This window comes from Nelumbo lutea, chromosome 2 (assembly GCF_056320005.1).
Source record: "Nelumbo lutea isolate HS-2025 chromosome 2, American lotus-T2T, whole genome shotgun sequence".
Classification (NCBI taxonomy): domain Eukaryota; kingdom Viridiplantae; phylum Streptophyta; class Magnoliopsida; order Proteales; family Nelumbonaceae; genus Nelumbo; species Nelumbo lutea.
The window spans coordinates 11,669,208-11,684,535 of record NC_142685.1 but is presented as its reverse complement, the minus strand read 5'-3'; the positions used below and the strand labels follow the sequence as shown (position 1 = coordinate 11,684,535).

The following is a 15,328-nucleotide window of genomic DNA, read 5'->3' as shown; positions in this document are numbered from 1 at the left end:
AGTTGACTTTTTGGTCAACCAAAGGACCTCTTTTTCCTTTTCTCTCTCCCCCTTCTGTTTCTATAATTCCTTGTTTTTTTCTTCCTTTTGGGTTCTGGGTTTGGTATTTGATCCAATGAACAAATTGAACTTGGTATAGGATTTTATGATAACCGAGAAAACACTGAAAAGAAAAGATAATTCCTTAAGTTGAATTGGGTTCCTTTTGACTCAAAAATTGATATTGGTCGAGATTGGGCATTTTGCAAGTAAATGTGGAATCTGAATAGGTACAGATGATTTTACCAAAAAAAAAACAAAAAGAATAGCTACAGATGACGAATGGGTTATATTTTTTTTCGCACTAGGGTGTTGGTTTCTGTTAAGCGATGGAAGTAGGTCTTTTTTTGATATTTATATATGTACCAGGGTTGCGCATACTTGAATTAGTGATTGGTCAGAGCTTCTCTGAACTTTGGTTTTCTTGATTCTGCATTGGTAAGAGCTTGTTGGGATGATTATTCAAAAAAATGATATAAGGTGGCTATGTTGAACGATAGGTATGGAACTGTGGATGATTGAAAAAACTACTTATTTATGGTAGGAACACCCTATATTCATTACTAAAAAAGGGAAACTAAATTACTTCTGCACTTCATATATTACTTGCAGAGCTAGAATGGTTTTCTTACTCCATTTATCAAAGTAATCAATGATGTTGTGCAAACTGTAAACATTGTGGCTCGATGAACTAATTATGCTAATGTACATTCTCAGTGTAGGTGTAGGTTTGGCCATTGATTAATAAATTCTGTTGGACATGTTTTTAATTGTATAGGTTTCCCTACCTTTTCTTTCAAACCAAACACAACATAAGGAGTCATTTATTAGCTTCTTATAGTGTCCGCTTACCTTCATGATAAGCATACAGAGTTGTAAACTTTCCATGTAGGAACCTCTCAGAGGACCCGAGTCCATTCAAATTTTTGCCCAAGTTGCAGCCTTAAAAATAGCTAGCTTGTTTTACTGTTCAGTGATTTGATGAGTGGGCAACAGTTTGAGAGACGATGTTAATGTCATATCTCCTCTCTTTGGTTATACAATGAACCACAAAATGTAGTTGATCTATTTCTCTTCTATGCTCACCAACTATTTATTTGGTTTTGACTTAGTGAAGGAGGTCGCTTCTTTCAGTTGGCTCTTTTGAGATGTGTACATAACTACATATCTAATCTTTTTTTCACCCATTTGGTGGTTAACATTGATTTTCTTCACGTAAAATGATGAAGTTTGCATTTTTTTGTTCTTTTCTTTTTCCTGATTTCATAGTTCATTTTGAAAGTTGAGGTTTACTTCAGCATTTAATTTTTCTGTTCATGTTTTGTGGCATTTTGCTTACATACAAATTAAGGTGCTGGGAACTTTCATTATCGAGTGGGATGAAGGAAGAATTGCTGCTAATAAGTTGCTATCAACAGAGAAATCTGCTAGAATGTATGCTGATCGCTTGACAGAGCTTGCCGTCAAGTTGGAATTTGATGGTTGGCTGGTAACAGGCTTTATGTTCCATTCTTTTGTTATGTTTCTTATCTAATCTTTTAGATGAAGTTTTCCCCCTTTCTTCTGTTATACTTGATAATTCCATTATGAAAGTCTAATTTGAATTTCTGATGCATTCTTGTGAATTATTAAATCTTTTATTGAGAAACTGGAATCATAGTTGTCAAGGCATCACCTAGGCGACTAGGCACCCTTGGCTGGGCGCCTCGCCCAAACGCCTTGACTTTTAGCAACTAGGAGCCCTTCTTGGCGACTAGGTGCCCGCCTAGGTGACTAAGCGCCTGCCTAGGCAACAAAAATGACAAGGCATGTGCCTTTTATAGTATCATTTATATTGTTGTATCTTATTCATGTATGTGTTAATACATTTTATTATGTGCTATATATATCAATTATACTTTGTTTTAATGTTTTACTATTGAAATTTAAAAGATCAAAGGGTTTTGAGGAGAGAAAAAGAAAGAAAGAAAGAAAGAAAAGAAAGAGGAAAGAAAGAATAGAATAATAAAGTTCTTTTTTTCTATTCTCTCTCTAATTAAATAAAACAGAAACACCATCCTTGTTTTTTTTTTCTATTTTACTTTCTATCTTGAATATTTATCATATAAAGTTAATAACCTTCTTTAGCTTCTAATTAATATGAATTTGCTCTATTAAATACTTATTATAGTAGTATTATTTTCGAAAATAATGAAATTAATATATGTAAAAGATTTTTATCTTTTAGATGTGATGATTTGCCACATTTTTAGAGGAAATTTTATGTTCTTAATAAAGAGAATTGCTATTTTTTCAATTAACATACATGCTGAATGGTATATAAAACTAGGAAACTATCCAAAAGTCAGTTTTTTATATTATAAATTTTTTATCACTTAGGTGACGCCTAGGTGCCTGCCTAGGCGACTAGGTGCCCCAGTGTTGCCCAGAATCGCCTAGATGCCTTGAAAACTATGACTGGAATAATAAAGGAATTTAACAAATGCAGGCAAAATAGGATCCATAATATAGACCATAGAGTGTAAAATTGTCTAATTTAAAAGGCCATTACCCAATGTTGGTCTCAGTTATCTGGGGTCGTGGGAGCATTGGACTGGATATGTTAAAAGGTCATTATCCAAGTCACAAAGTGGTCGCTTTCAGATTTTCCTAGCTATCTGGGGTTTTCTGAGGGGTGGGCTAGATAAGGATGGGGCATTTCTTTGACAAGTAGTGAACATAACTATGCTAACTCAGAAATCAAAATTTAACACCAACATTATAAATGAATTTTACTTTTAAAGCTATTTAAGAAAACAAAAGCCGACAATTTAAGAGATTGAGGGTTCTCTTCTGAAAATATTAAGATGGTATCGAGGTTTATTATGATAATGTGAATTGTCGTTTCCTTTTTCAAATCTTATTATTGTCATTTCTTCCGTTTGCAGGTGAGTCATATTGCAATTTTTTTTTTTATAAATTATCATGGTACTGGTATCTCATTAAGAAATTAAGAAGTTGAAACATGAAAAGATATTGATTGATAATATATACATGCTTCTACTAATAAAATGTTCAAATGCTAAATCTGGAAAGTTAAAGAAAAGAAAAAAAATATAAGCTGAAATTTTTATTCAACAGTTCTGTGAGATGACAAAAGCAAACTATTAAGCATGTTTAACATTTTGCTGCTTTTTGAAGTTAGGATGCTTGCTTAAACTTCTACTGTTGACACAGAAGTGTACTTGCAGATTAATATGGAGGTTCAATTGAGCTTGGAGCAAATACCTAACTTGGAGGCATTTGTCAGCCATTTAACTGAGTCTATGCATGCCTACATGCCTGGGTCATTGGTCATATGGTGACTTCTAGAAGATTCCATGAGATACCATTTATTGCCAAGTGAAATTTCTGTGAAATAGGTCTCCCTTACATCATTTGCTTTTACCTATTATTGCTGGTGATGCAGGTATGACAGTGTGACAAAAGATGGTGCTCTTCAATGGCAGAATCAGCTGAATGACTACAATAAGCCTTTCTTTGATATATGTGATGGCATATTTATAAATTATACCTGGAGAGTAAGCTTTATCTGTCACCTTCTCAGGAAAAAAATTGTTTGCAATTTTCTACTTTTACCTTGCTAAATGCCTTAAATAATGTGCAGGAAGACTATCCAGGGAGCTCTGCTGCTATTGCTGGGGGGAGGAAGTTTGATGTGTACATGGGCATTGATGTTTTTGGGAGGGGTACATATGGTGGTGGACAATGGAATGTATGTGAACATTCAAACATGCTGGAATAAAACTTTGTTCTTCTTTTAGAGTCATGCACTCATGCATGATTTCTGTGATTTTTTTAATTGGATATTCAACTTGCAGTCACTTGAAGCTACAAATCCGTCTCAGATTCTCAGCACAAGGGTTCTGTTATTTGAAAGTTTCCTGAAAATCTGAGTTACCGGATGATCTATAACAGTAGTTTTTCAATGGGATTTTAGTTTGTATTTTGCAGCTTCAAGGCATGCTGCCAACCATTTGGTGGGTCTCCATCTGAAGAAATCTCTAGACAAAAAATTGACTATATTGAGTATTGACTGTAACAGTCAATTGCCACATGTTTTATATGTATAGATGTACATATTTGATTGTCCAGGAGAACTTAATTATTGAATAATTACAATAATCACCCAATTGATTTATGCCATGGGAAATACCTTGGAATGGACATAGAATGATTAGTTCCACTATCTTGCATATGTTCCTGTCACACATACACTATTTTTCCATTGGGTAACTAATATTTTAATCTGCACAAGTGGACTCCAGGAAGTGTGTTTAACATAATATTTTTTTGATAATTGAAAGAATTTTATTAATCACAAATGATAAGAAAGTACAAGCTCCCCAAGGAGAGGCACGGGATGCAACCTCTCCATACTAAGTTAAGAACAGCTTCCCAACACACTAAAACAAGTTACAAGGTAGCACAAAAAAGATCTTCCCTAGAAACCCCAAGTTTGGCCAAAGAATCAGCCAAAGTATTTGCTGACCTGCTCACCCATTTAACATTCACTCTCATATTACCAGTTAGCCACTTCGCTTTTTTGAGGTGGCCTCTGTATCCCCAAATGACAGCATCCAGGTTTGAGAGCCAGCCTATTACCACCTGAGAATCCCCTTCAATTAGCAAATGTTCCACCCCAAGCTGGTTGGCGATTTGGATTCCTTGTACAGTTTCTAGTAGTTCTGCCCTTGTAGAATCTCCCACTCCCATTGGCCCTAAGAATAAGGACACAATGTTGCTTTCCTTACCCTCAGCACACCCCCCTACGCCTGAAGGCCCAGGATTACCTTGGCTGCTCCCATCAAAGTTTAATTTGATGATACTTTCCGGGGGAGGTATCCATTCTATAACTCTTCTATTCTTCTTGGTGTATTAGCGACTACTGACCGATTCCTCCATAGGCCATCAAAAGAAAAATCAGCAAACATATCCAAGGTTTTCAACCAATGGATTGCTCTCGTCAAAACACAGTCCTTCACTTCAGCCAAGCTTCTTTCCTTTTCTAGGAATATTCTAGCATTCCTTTCCTCTCCATAAGGTAGCTTCCCTAAGACATTTCCACATGATTTTACCTCTTCTCGTATTCCACCCAAAAATAGAAGGATTAAATAGCAAGCTTACATCAGATGGCTGAATCCACCTACAACCAAATAGACTAAAGCTCCAATTCCATAACTTTGCAGCAAGAGAACAGGATATCAGTAAATGAAAGAAGTCCTCACTCTGGGCCTTACATAGGGAACACCAGTTCAGGAAAAGACAAAGAAGAGGTCTCCTTTTTTTTGCAAGTTTTCCAAAGTATTGATTTTCCCATAGTAAACTTCCCAGCATAAAACAGTAATTTTGGGGGGAATAGGTCTTACCCAAACTTCTTTAACCGGAAACTTTCGGGGGTTTAGATTGAAACTTGGGGATTTTAGAAATGAAGCATAAGTAAAGGTACCTTTCGGCAAGGGAGTCCAGACTCTTTCATCAGGTTTTGTGGGGTCCAAACAAACTGATTCAAGTAAATGAAGAAACTCAGTAACATAAGTAAACTCACTGTCCCGTAAACCCCATCAAAAACCAAAGTTCCAGTTTAAGGATAAGGGAAGCAACTGTTCCAGTAGACACTTTGAAATTGGCTCATTTTTGTAAAGGGAAAGGGAGTATAAGGAAGGGAACCGATCCTTGAGGGGTTGGTTACCCACCCAAATATCCTTCCAGAACTGAATAGAATTACTAGAACAAGTATCATACCTGACAAACCTGAGGAAGTGAGGAAGAATACCATGTATGGATTTCCAAGGTGTTGTGAGGGTAGCCCGACGAGAATGTTGTGCACTGAAAAGGGTAGTGACTCTACCTGTCATATTATGCACTAAAAGGGGCCATTACTCAATTTTGGTATTGGTTATCAGGTGACTTGGGAGAGGGAATGGGTACAAACCTAACCTTTGGCATTTTTGTACAAAGTGGCTGCCATCACACTTTAAACACATCTTCTCATGCTTGTCAACCTCGGCCCTGGGATTTTACCTTCACATGTAACCATGACTCATATGTACTATAGTTGGAATGAGAGTATAGGAAGAAAAAGTAAGAAGAGAGAATGAAGAGGAAGGAGAAGAGGAAGAGATTTCGGGAAACAAGGTGTGTCACATTGTTCACACCCAAAACAATTCTCACTTAACTTAATAAAGAAGAAAATAACATATATGCCCTTTGTAGAGAACACTGATGTGGGCCCCACGACTGTGGTCCCCATTGTGTTCGTATGACAGCACATGTAACCTTTGATTAGTTTGCCAGTGTTAGTTGGTAGTTGTCTTAGACAACTTGTTATCTCAGTTATTTATTTGTTTTATTGCCGTGTAAGCATTAAGGGCAATTCTGTCCTTTCCTACATTTAGTGAACATAAACTATAAATATTGAGAGAGTGGCGGCGGCAGATTTATTCGATCTCTCTCTCCTTTCAAAACCCTTGTGTACTTCTGCTTCTCCTTTCTTCTCCCTCCTACTTTTCTCAATCCGAAATCTGTTGGAATTCAAGACTGACTGTAGTCTTGATCGACTACTTGGTATCAGAGCCTATCTAGGGTTTCTCATGTGAGTCTAGTCCAACCGATCACATGAGAACTGTCTAGGGCTGGAAGCTTACAAAGGACTGTTCGTTGGCTGATACTTGGAGGTTACCAGAAAAGTTTAGCAGCTGTTCGAAGACTTGTCGAGGCTTGCAGTGTGTTTTGGTAATCAGGAAGAATCAGAGAAGGTTAGGGTTCAGGCCACGATTGAATGTAGCGATCAGAGTTCTTTGGGTAAGTTTTTATTTTTCCCTTCAGATTGCTGTCAGTCAAGATAGGTTGGACCTATCTAGGAGGAGCAGCCGAACTCTCCTATTTTCTCTCAGAGGTGATAAGTTTTTTTAGGGTTTGTCATTAACCCTACGGCTAGACTTGACTGCGAATTCTTTTGGAAAGTGCGGCTGAGCACTGTTTATGTTCTCACAAAGGTCTTCCTAACCCTACGATTAAAACCCTAATTCTGCCTCAGCATTACAGATTGCTTTCTAAGTGGGTTTCAAGCCTGTTTTTGGCTTCCGAGCCTGTTTTGGGGGTGAGAACTGTTATCGGACTGCATATATTCTGATTGTCGATTGGCTTCAGATCAGATCTGAACTGATTTCATACAGATTTCTGATTGTGATCGATTGTTTAAGTGTTGTTTTCTATTACAGTAACCCTAATAGTTCTTAACTACTGATTCTTGACCAAGAATGGAGTTCAAAAATCAGGGAGAAGGTGTTTTTGGGAACAACAGTTCTGGTAGTATGTCTGAGACTGCGTTTCAGATTACAACTGTGAGATTTGACGGATCCAATTACTTGGAATGGGCCCAATCAGCCATGATGGCTATTGGGGGAAGGGGAAAACTTAGCTACCTATTGGGAGATGTGAAAAAACCTTCCAAGGAGGACCCAATGTATACCAAGTGGGTTCAGGAGAACTACTTGGTTATGACATGACTGTGCAACTCTATGCAGCCACATATAAGCCGAAATTACTTGTAGGCAAAGACAACCAAGGAGATATGGGATGTCATGAAAGATACCTACTCCCAACCCTTTAATGTTGCTAGAACTTATGAACTAAAGTGTGAGGTGAATAACCTTAAACAAGGAGAGAAACCGGTCTTTGTTTATTTCTCTACCTTGAAATCCCTGTGGCATGAAATTGACCATCTGGAGACTCTTGAGTGGGAAAGTCCAAAAGATGCACAGACCCATAGAAAGCAAGTCGAGACCAATAGGGTGTTTGAGTTTCTGGCTGGGCTGAATTCAGATTATGACATTGTGAGACAGCAGATACTGACAAGAGACGGTGTGGCCCTATTTCAAGCCTACTCCCTGGTGCATAGTGAAGAGACCAGGAGGAAGGTTATAATGTAACATTAGCCCTTTCCCCCAGCCCTGGCAGCAGTTAGACCTAAGTCCGGGGGTGATACAGAAAGAGACATGAAGAAGGAAGATAAACGAGATCTAGTATGTGAACATTGCAAGAAACCCAAGCATACGAAAGATACATGTTGGAAGCTCCACCCTCATTTAGTCCCAGCAAAACTGAGGAATAAAAGGGGTAATGCTCATGTGGCTGTGAATACTGATTCTGCATCCTCATCATGCACAAAAGGCACGCCCCTAGATACCTTAGCTGCTGTTCGGGCTGCCCTAATACAGTTGGAAAAGGAGGTTGGGAATTCAACTCAGTCATCTCAGTCACCATCAACCCCTACCACATCTACATTTTCTCATTCAAGTACTCGGGCCTCAGCCTACCATGCTTCAGCTCCAGGTAATACTGAACACTGTTGGGTAATAGACCCAGGTGCATCTGACCATATGACTAGCTTGCTATCATTGTTTACTACTTATCACTTATCTTCTGGTAGAGATAAAGTATCCATTGCTGATGGCTCTCTTGTTCCCATTTCTGGCAAGGGTAACATCAAGTTATCTAATACCATCTCTTTATCCTCAACCTTGCATGTTCCTAAACTTGATACTAATTTGCTTTCAGTCAGTAGTATTACCAAACATCAGAACTGTTCAGTAACCTTTTTCCTTGACCGATGTGTTTTTCAGGACTTGGAGACGAGGAAGGTGATTGGGACTGGCCATGAGACGAATGGGATCTATCTGCTTGGAGAGAGTTCTCATTGGAAAGAGCCAGTGGATAACAAGTCTTTTATTTCTCAGTTTGTGAGTCCGGTTATGCTTTGGCATAATCGATTAGGTCATTTATCTTTTCGGTCTTTGAAGAGTCTGTTTCCTACTTTATTCGAGTCTATTGAGATGTGAGAGTTGTGAGCTTGCCAAACATTGTAGAACATCTTATTCCTTGAGTAATAAAAGAAGTAATAATTCTTTTGATATTGTGCATACCGATGTTTGGGGGCCGTATCACATCCCTTCTATGGGTGGGTACAGATATTTTCTGTTGTTTGTTGATGACCATACCCGTTTTTCTTGGGTCTACCTTATGCGTTCTCGAGATGAGGTTCCCGTTCTGACCCAAAACTTTCATCAAATGATTTTAACCTAGTTTGGGGTCAAAATTAAAGTTCTCAGATCTGATAATGCAAAAGAATACTTTGCTAAGCCACTGACCTCTTATCTACTTGATCATGGGAGGTTATTCACTAGAGCACTTGTCCTCATACACCACAGCAGAATGGGGTTGCCGAGAGGAAGAATAGGCACATTTTGGAGGTGGCTAGAAGCATTATGTTTACCTCCAATGTGCCTATCCGTTTCTGGGGTGATGCTATCCTCACGGCAGTGTATCTCATTAATCGGGTTCCTTCACGGGTTCTTGATATGAAGCCTCCGTTTACCCTTCTATACCCAGACAAGGAGTTGTTTACTGTTCCTCTTAAAACCTTTGGTTGTACCTGTTTTGTTTAACTTCTTGGTCCTCATCATTCCAAATTTGACCATAAGGCCTCCAAATGCATTTTTCTCGGTTATGCACAAACTCAAAAGGGTTATTGCTGCTATGATCCTGTTTCAGGGAGGAGATTTGTCTCGATGGATGTCACATTCTTTGAGGAGGCACCCTATTATCCTAGGGTTTCTCCTCAGGGGGAGAGTAGTAAGAATTTGGGTCTTTTTCCTTAGGAGGAGCGCAGCAGTGAGAGTGGGGTTCTTTTTCCTCAGGGGGAGCACAGTGAGAGTGGGGTTAACTCATCTGAGGTTGTTCCTTTACCCATTCCATTGAGTGATGAAGGCTGTAATGGTGGAGGGTTGTCAGAGGGATCAGGAGCTGAAAGTCTATCACAGGCGATGCAGACAGGTTGATCTCGGTCATCAGCAGTCCAGGCCAGCTCCAATTCCTTCTGCGGATCCAGATCCAGGTACTACAGTCCTAGGGCCCACTGAGATACCTACCACTATTGCTACTTCCCTTCCTTCTTCGGATGACCTTGACCTCCCTATTGCGGTTCGTAAAGGGAAACGACGTTGCACCGCATCCACAACTCACTGCATTTCCCAGTTTCTATCCTATGATCGCTTGTCTCCCTCTTACAGGTCCTATCTCACTTCCAGTGCTGATATCCCTATCCCCAGAATAGTGCAAGAAGCCTTATCAGTTCCAGAGTGGAAAGATGCAATGAAAGTTGAAATGGATGCCCTTTTGAAAATAATACTTAGGATGTAGTTGACCTACCCAAAGGAAAGAAACCAGTTGGATGTAGATGGGTATTTACTGTGAAACATAATGCTGATGGCTCCATTGAAAGGTACAAAGCCCGGTTGGTTGCAAAAGGGTTTACTCAGACTTATGGTATAGACTACTTGGAGACTTTTGCTCCAGTAGCTAAGATGACCACTATTCGAGTTCTATTAGCCCTTGTAGCAAGTTACTCTTGGCCCTTGTTCCGGATGGACGTTAAAGATGCCTTTCTGAATGGAGACTTACAGGAAGAGGTCTACATGCAGTTGCCCCCTGGATTCTATGATACAGAGACAAGTAAGAGGTTTGCCGACTGAATAAGGCATTGTATGGATTAAAGCAATCCCCTAGAGCTTGGTTTGATAGATTCAGACTAGCCTTTGGAAAATTCGTCTATGTATAGGCCCAGTCAGATCATACACTGTTCGTTAAAAGAGTGAACTCTTCTTTGACCTTGCTTGCTGTATATGTGGATGATATTGTAGTGACAGGGAATAATAATAGTGAGATTGAGTCCCTCAAACAGCTCCTTCATCAAGAGTTTGAGGTGGAAGATCTTGGTGCACTGCGAATTTTTTGGGTATTGAGGTTGCTAGATCTAAACAGGGGATCTTTATTTCTCAAAGGAAGTATGTTCTAGATCTGTTGGAGGAAACTGGAAAGTTAGGTGTCAAGCCTGCCGATACACCCATTGAACAGAATCACAAGATCAGTGCAGAGGGTGGAGAGCCTCTTGAAGACAAGTTATGTTCCAACGGTTGGTTGGAAAGCTCCTATATCTCTGCCTCACACGACCAGACATCAGCTATGCAGTCAGTGTTGTCAGCCAATACATGCATTCACCTAGAACTACATATCTTCTTGCAGCTGAGAGAATATTAGTATCACATGAAGGTAGAGGTCTATACAGATGATGATTGGGCTGGGAGTGTTGATGACATGAGGTCTACTTTTGGATATTGTGCCCTTATAGGAGGTAACATTGTCTCTTGGAGGAGTAAGAAACAAAGTGTTGTTTCCCGCTCTAGTGCCGAAGCTGAATACAGGTCAATGGCTAACGGAGTGGCTGAAATCCTATGGCTGAAGTCACTACTTGAAGAGTTGGGTATTGATTATGAGAAGCCCTTGATGCTGTATTGTGATAATCAGGCGGCTATTAATATAGCTCACAATCCGGTGCAGCATGGCAAAACTAAACATATCGAAGTTGATCGACACTTTGTCAGAGAAAGGATTTCATCACAAGAAGTGTGTCTCCCGTATATTACCTCCAACATGCAGTTCGCAGATCTTCTCACCAAGGCCGTTCCAAGGAAGAAGTTAGAGGCAGACCTATTCAAGTTGGGATGACAAATATCTATTCCCAACTTGAGGGGGAGTGTAGAGAACACTGATGTGGGCCCACGACTGTGGTCCCCACTGTGTTCGTATGACAGCACATGTAACCTTTGATTAGTTTGTCAGTGTTAGTTGGTAGTTGTCTTAGACAGCTTGTTATCTCAGTTATTTATTTGTTTTATTTGCCATGTAAGCATTAAGGGCAATTCTGTCCTTTCCTATATTTAGTGAACATAAACTATAAATATTGAGAGAGTGGCGGCGGCAGATTTATTCGATCTGTCTCTCATTTCAAAACCCTTGTGTACTTCTGCTTCTTCTCCTTTCTTCTCCCTCCTACTTTTCTCAATCCGAAATCTATTGGAATTCAAGACTGACTGTAGTCTTGATCGACTACTCCCTTGAATGGGCACCCAAATACAAAAAAGAGAAAAGACATAAATATCCCTACCCACAATGCATAATATCAACAACTATATTTATAATTTCTAATAAGATCATTTCTGATCTAGCAGAGTATTGGGCATTCAAGAAAGCACATGTCCAGAAAATGAGTGTGGCAAAAATGCCAATGCTAAGATGGATGAGTGGATCCTTTCATAAGATATAAAGTAGGAAATGGATCAAAAATAAAATTTTGGAAAGACCTTTGGTGGGGGGAATCTACCCTTGCTGCCTCCTTCCCTAGACTTCTTACCCTTACCCTTGACCAAGAAGCCACCATTTCTGCTTGCCTTCCAGACCAAACTGTTGAGAACACACTGAACCTTTGGCTCAGAAGACCCCCAAAGGATTTGGAAATTTCTGAATTAATAACCTTAATTCAGACCCTTAAAGAAGCCTACATCTCCTCCTCCAAGCCCGACACCCGAATCTGGACCCTGCACCCCACTGGCAATTCTCTTCTAAGTCTATGTTTAAGGCTCTGATTACTAACGAACATCATCCCCCCTTTCCTTCTAAGAAGATTTGGTGCAGCCACATCCCCTCAAGAGTATGTTTCTTTGTCTGGGAAACTTGCCTCCAGAAAGTTAACATTTGTGACCTCCTGCAAAAAAAGTTCTAGGAAGATTGTCTATCTCCCCTCATGTTTGTTTATTATGCCTCAGTGAAGGAGAATCAGCAGATCACATCTTCCTTCACTGCAAATTCACCCAAAAGATTTGGTTCCATTTTCTGACTATGGCAGGTTACAGTTGGGCTACACCAAAGTATGTGAAGGACTTTATACATCTGTTGCAAGGAACAGGTCTAAGTAAGAGGGGTAAAAGTTTTTGGCAATCAGTGTTACATGCAGTGCTGTGGGTGTTTGGGATGAAAGAAACAAAAGGCTTTTTGACAATAAATCAAGGCCCCTGGAGGAATTAATTTCAAACATCTCTTACCAATGCAACCTCTGGACAATGAATTCAGATCCTTTCTTATTTCTCCCTCACCACCACCAATCATCTTTGAGGGTTCCTGAACCTATCAGTGAAGGTGATATGATATTAACTTTTGATGGAAGCGCTTTAGGTAATCCTGGATTAGCAGGTATTGGAGGAACACTAAGGGATGAAAGGGGTAACATCTATTGGACTTTCAGTGGTCCAATAGGCGTGGCGGATTCCACAAAGGCTGAAGCAATGGCTGCACTCACAGGAATCAGAATAATAAAAAGCTTGGGAATTCAAAATATTACAATAGCAGGTGATTCAGCAAATACTATAAAATGATTAAGAGATAAAGAGGGGGGCCTTGGAGATTGAGTCACTATTTAGATGAGGCCAGGGACTCGTTGGACTGCCTAAACTGTAAAGTTAGTTTGGATTCCTAGGGAACACAATCATACAGCAGATGGCTTAGCTAAATGTGGTGTATTCTTAGAGCAGCTATATAGCGACAAGCTTCCTCCATTTTAGCTTGTAGGGGTTCTTCCCCTGCGTTGTACATCTCCTCATGTACCTCTTTTTTTATTAATGAATATTGGTTAACATTTCTCAAAAAAAAAAGATGGATGAGTGGAAAAATAGGATTAGGAATGAAGTTATCCATAGGAACCTAAGAGTAGATCCAATAGGTGATAAAATGAGAGTGAGTAGACTTAGATGGTTTGGGCATGTGTATAGAAGACCACCAACTGTGCCAGTTAGAAGAAGTGATTTGTTACACATTGAAGGGGCTAGAAGAGCTCGGTTTAGACCAAAAAGGACATGGGTAGAAGTAGTAAAAAATGATTGAAGAAAACACTACTTAAACATAACAACCTCTGATAACTTATATGTTACAACTGACAATTGAAATGGCTTGTTTTGTCTATCTAATTTTCCAGATTTCACATGTCATTTCTTAATGGTGTGTGACCAAACACCAAGCTCCTTAAGCAACCTGACTGCTTTTTTATTGCCTGACCTTTTTGCATGTTGCAAATTTGTTATTTGTCAATCTTAAAATGAATGATTTTTCAAGGCCTTCTTCCGTTGAAATTGATTTAATTCATGTTACATTAGGGCTCTTTTCTTAATATGATGAATATTTTCTTGAGAAATAATAAAAAATCATTTTTACATGCCAGACAAATGTTGCACTTGATGTACTAAAGAAGAATGATGTGTCAGCTGCCATATTTTCTCCTGGATGGGTCTATGAAACTAAACAACCACCTGATTTTCAAACTGCCCAAAACCGGTAATGTGGTTTTTTTTTTTTTAATTACTGTGAGAATTTTATTAATTCAGAAAAATAATGAGATATTTACAGAAATACCAAGCAACCCTCTTTTTACACTGGCAGGATAGTCACCTAATTCATTACATTATTAAATGACCTAAAAGCATAACCTCCTTATTTTCCCTTTGCTTAGCGCCTTAGCCATTGCATCAGCTAAGCTATTTGCAGATCTTTGGACTCAAGAAAAAGTAACTTGCAGCTCCCTCACCAGGCATCTGATTTCTCTCATGATATCTCTATACTGTCATATGCATAACTAGTTGAGCTTCATTTAGCCCAACACCACCTTGGAGTCTTCCACTACTTTATTTCTATGATTTAAGGATCTTCTGACTCTTAAACCTTGTAATGCTGCTAGTATCTCTGCTGTTATAGAGTTTCCATATCCTATTTGTCCCGAATACGAAGCTAGAATTATCCCTTGTTAATCTTTAAAAGTTCCATGATACCCTAGGGTCCTGGATTTCCCCTACTATAGCCATCAAAATTTAACTCCAAGTGGTTGGTATTTTAGGAGATCATACACCAAAATTGCTATCTCTGAAGTTGATGATGCTATACATTTCCATTCTCTGTCAATGCCATCCATACAGAATGGAACAGGCACCTTTAGTGTCTTTACTCAACCCTTTTTCTTGTTCACCAAACACTGTTAACCATTTTTTAAAATTGAATTTTCAAATTGTTTTTTTAAAGGTCAATAAACTACTGAATCTGTTTCCAAACACTGCCTTCATCACTTTTACCAACAATAGTAGGGTCCAGAAGAAGAAGACTTCTAAGATACAGCAACAGGCTTCAGCCACAAGTATTAAGTATTAACAATCAAATAAAGAAGAGAAAATAGAAGAAGAAGCAAGAATAACTTCTACTATAATTGCTGGCTATGGTCATCATCATCGTCATCATCTAAGCCTTGTCCAATATGGGGTCAGCTACATGAATCCTATTTCTCCATTCAGTTCTGTTCAGTGCCATATTCTTC

At 39.1% G+C, this 15,328-nt stretch overlaps 1 protein-coding gene across 1 annotated transcript in view; it reads left to right on the top strand.

Annotated features, from left to right (window-relative positions):
* Positions 1–15,328, top strand: part of ENGASE85A (Glycosyl hydrolase family 85) — a 58,597-nt gene that overhangs the window by 723 nt on the left and 42,546 nt on the right. The window contains exons 2-6 of the mRNA XM_088969321.1: positions 1,391–1,528; positions 3,270–3,379; positions 3,488–3,599; positions 3,686–3,793; positions 14,189–14,301. Of these exons, the coding sequence (XP_088825447.1) occupies positions 1,391–1,528; positions 3,270–3,379; positions 3,488–3,599; positions 3,686–3,793; positions 14,189–14,301 (581 nt within the window). The remainder of the gene's footprint in view (positions 1–1,390; positions 1,529–3,269; positions 3,380–3,487; positions 3,600–3,685; positions 3,794–14,188; positions 14,302–15,328) is intronic.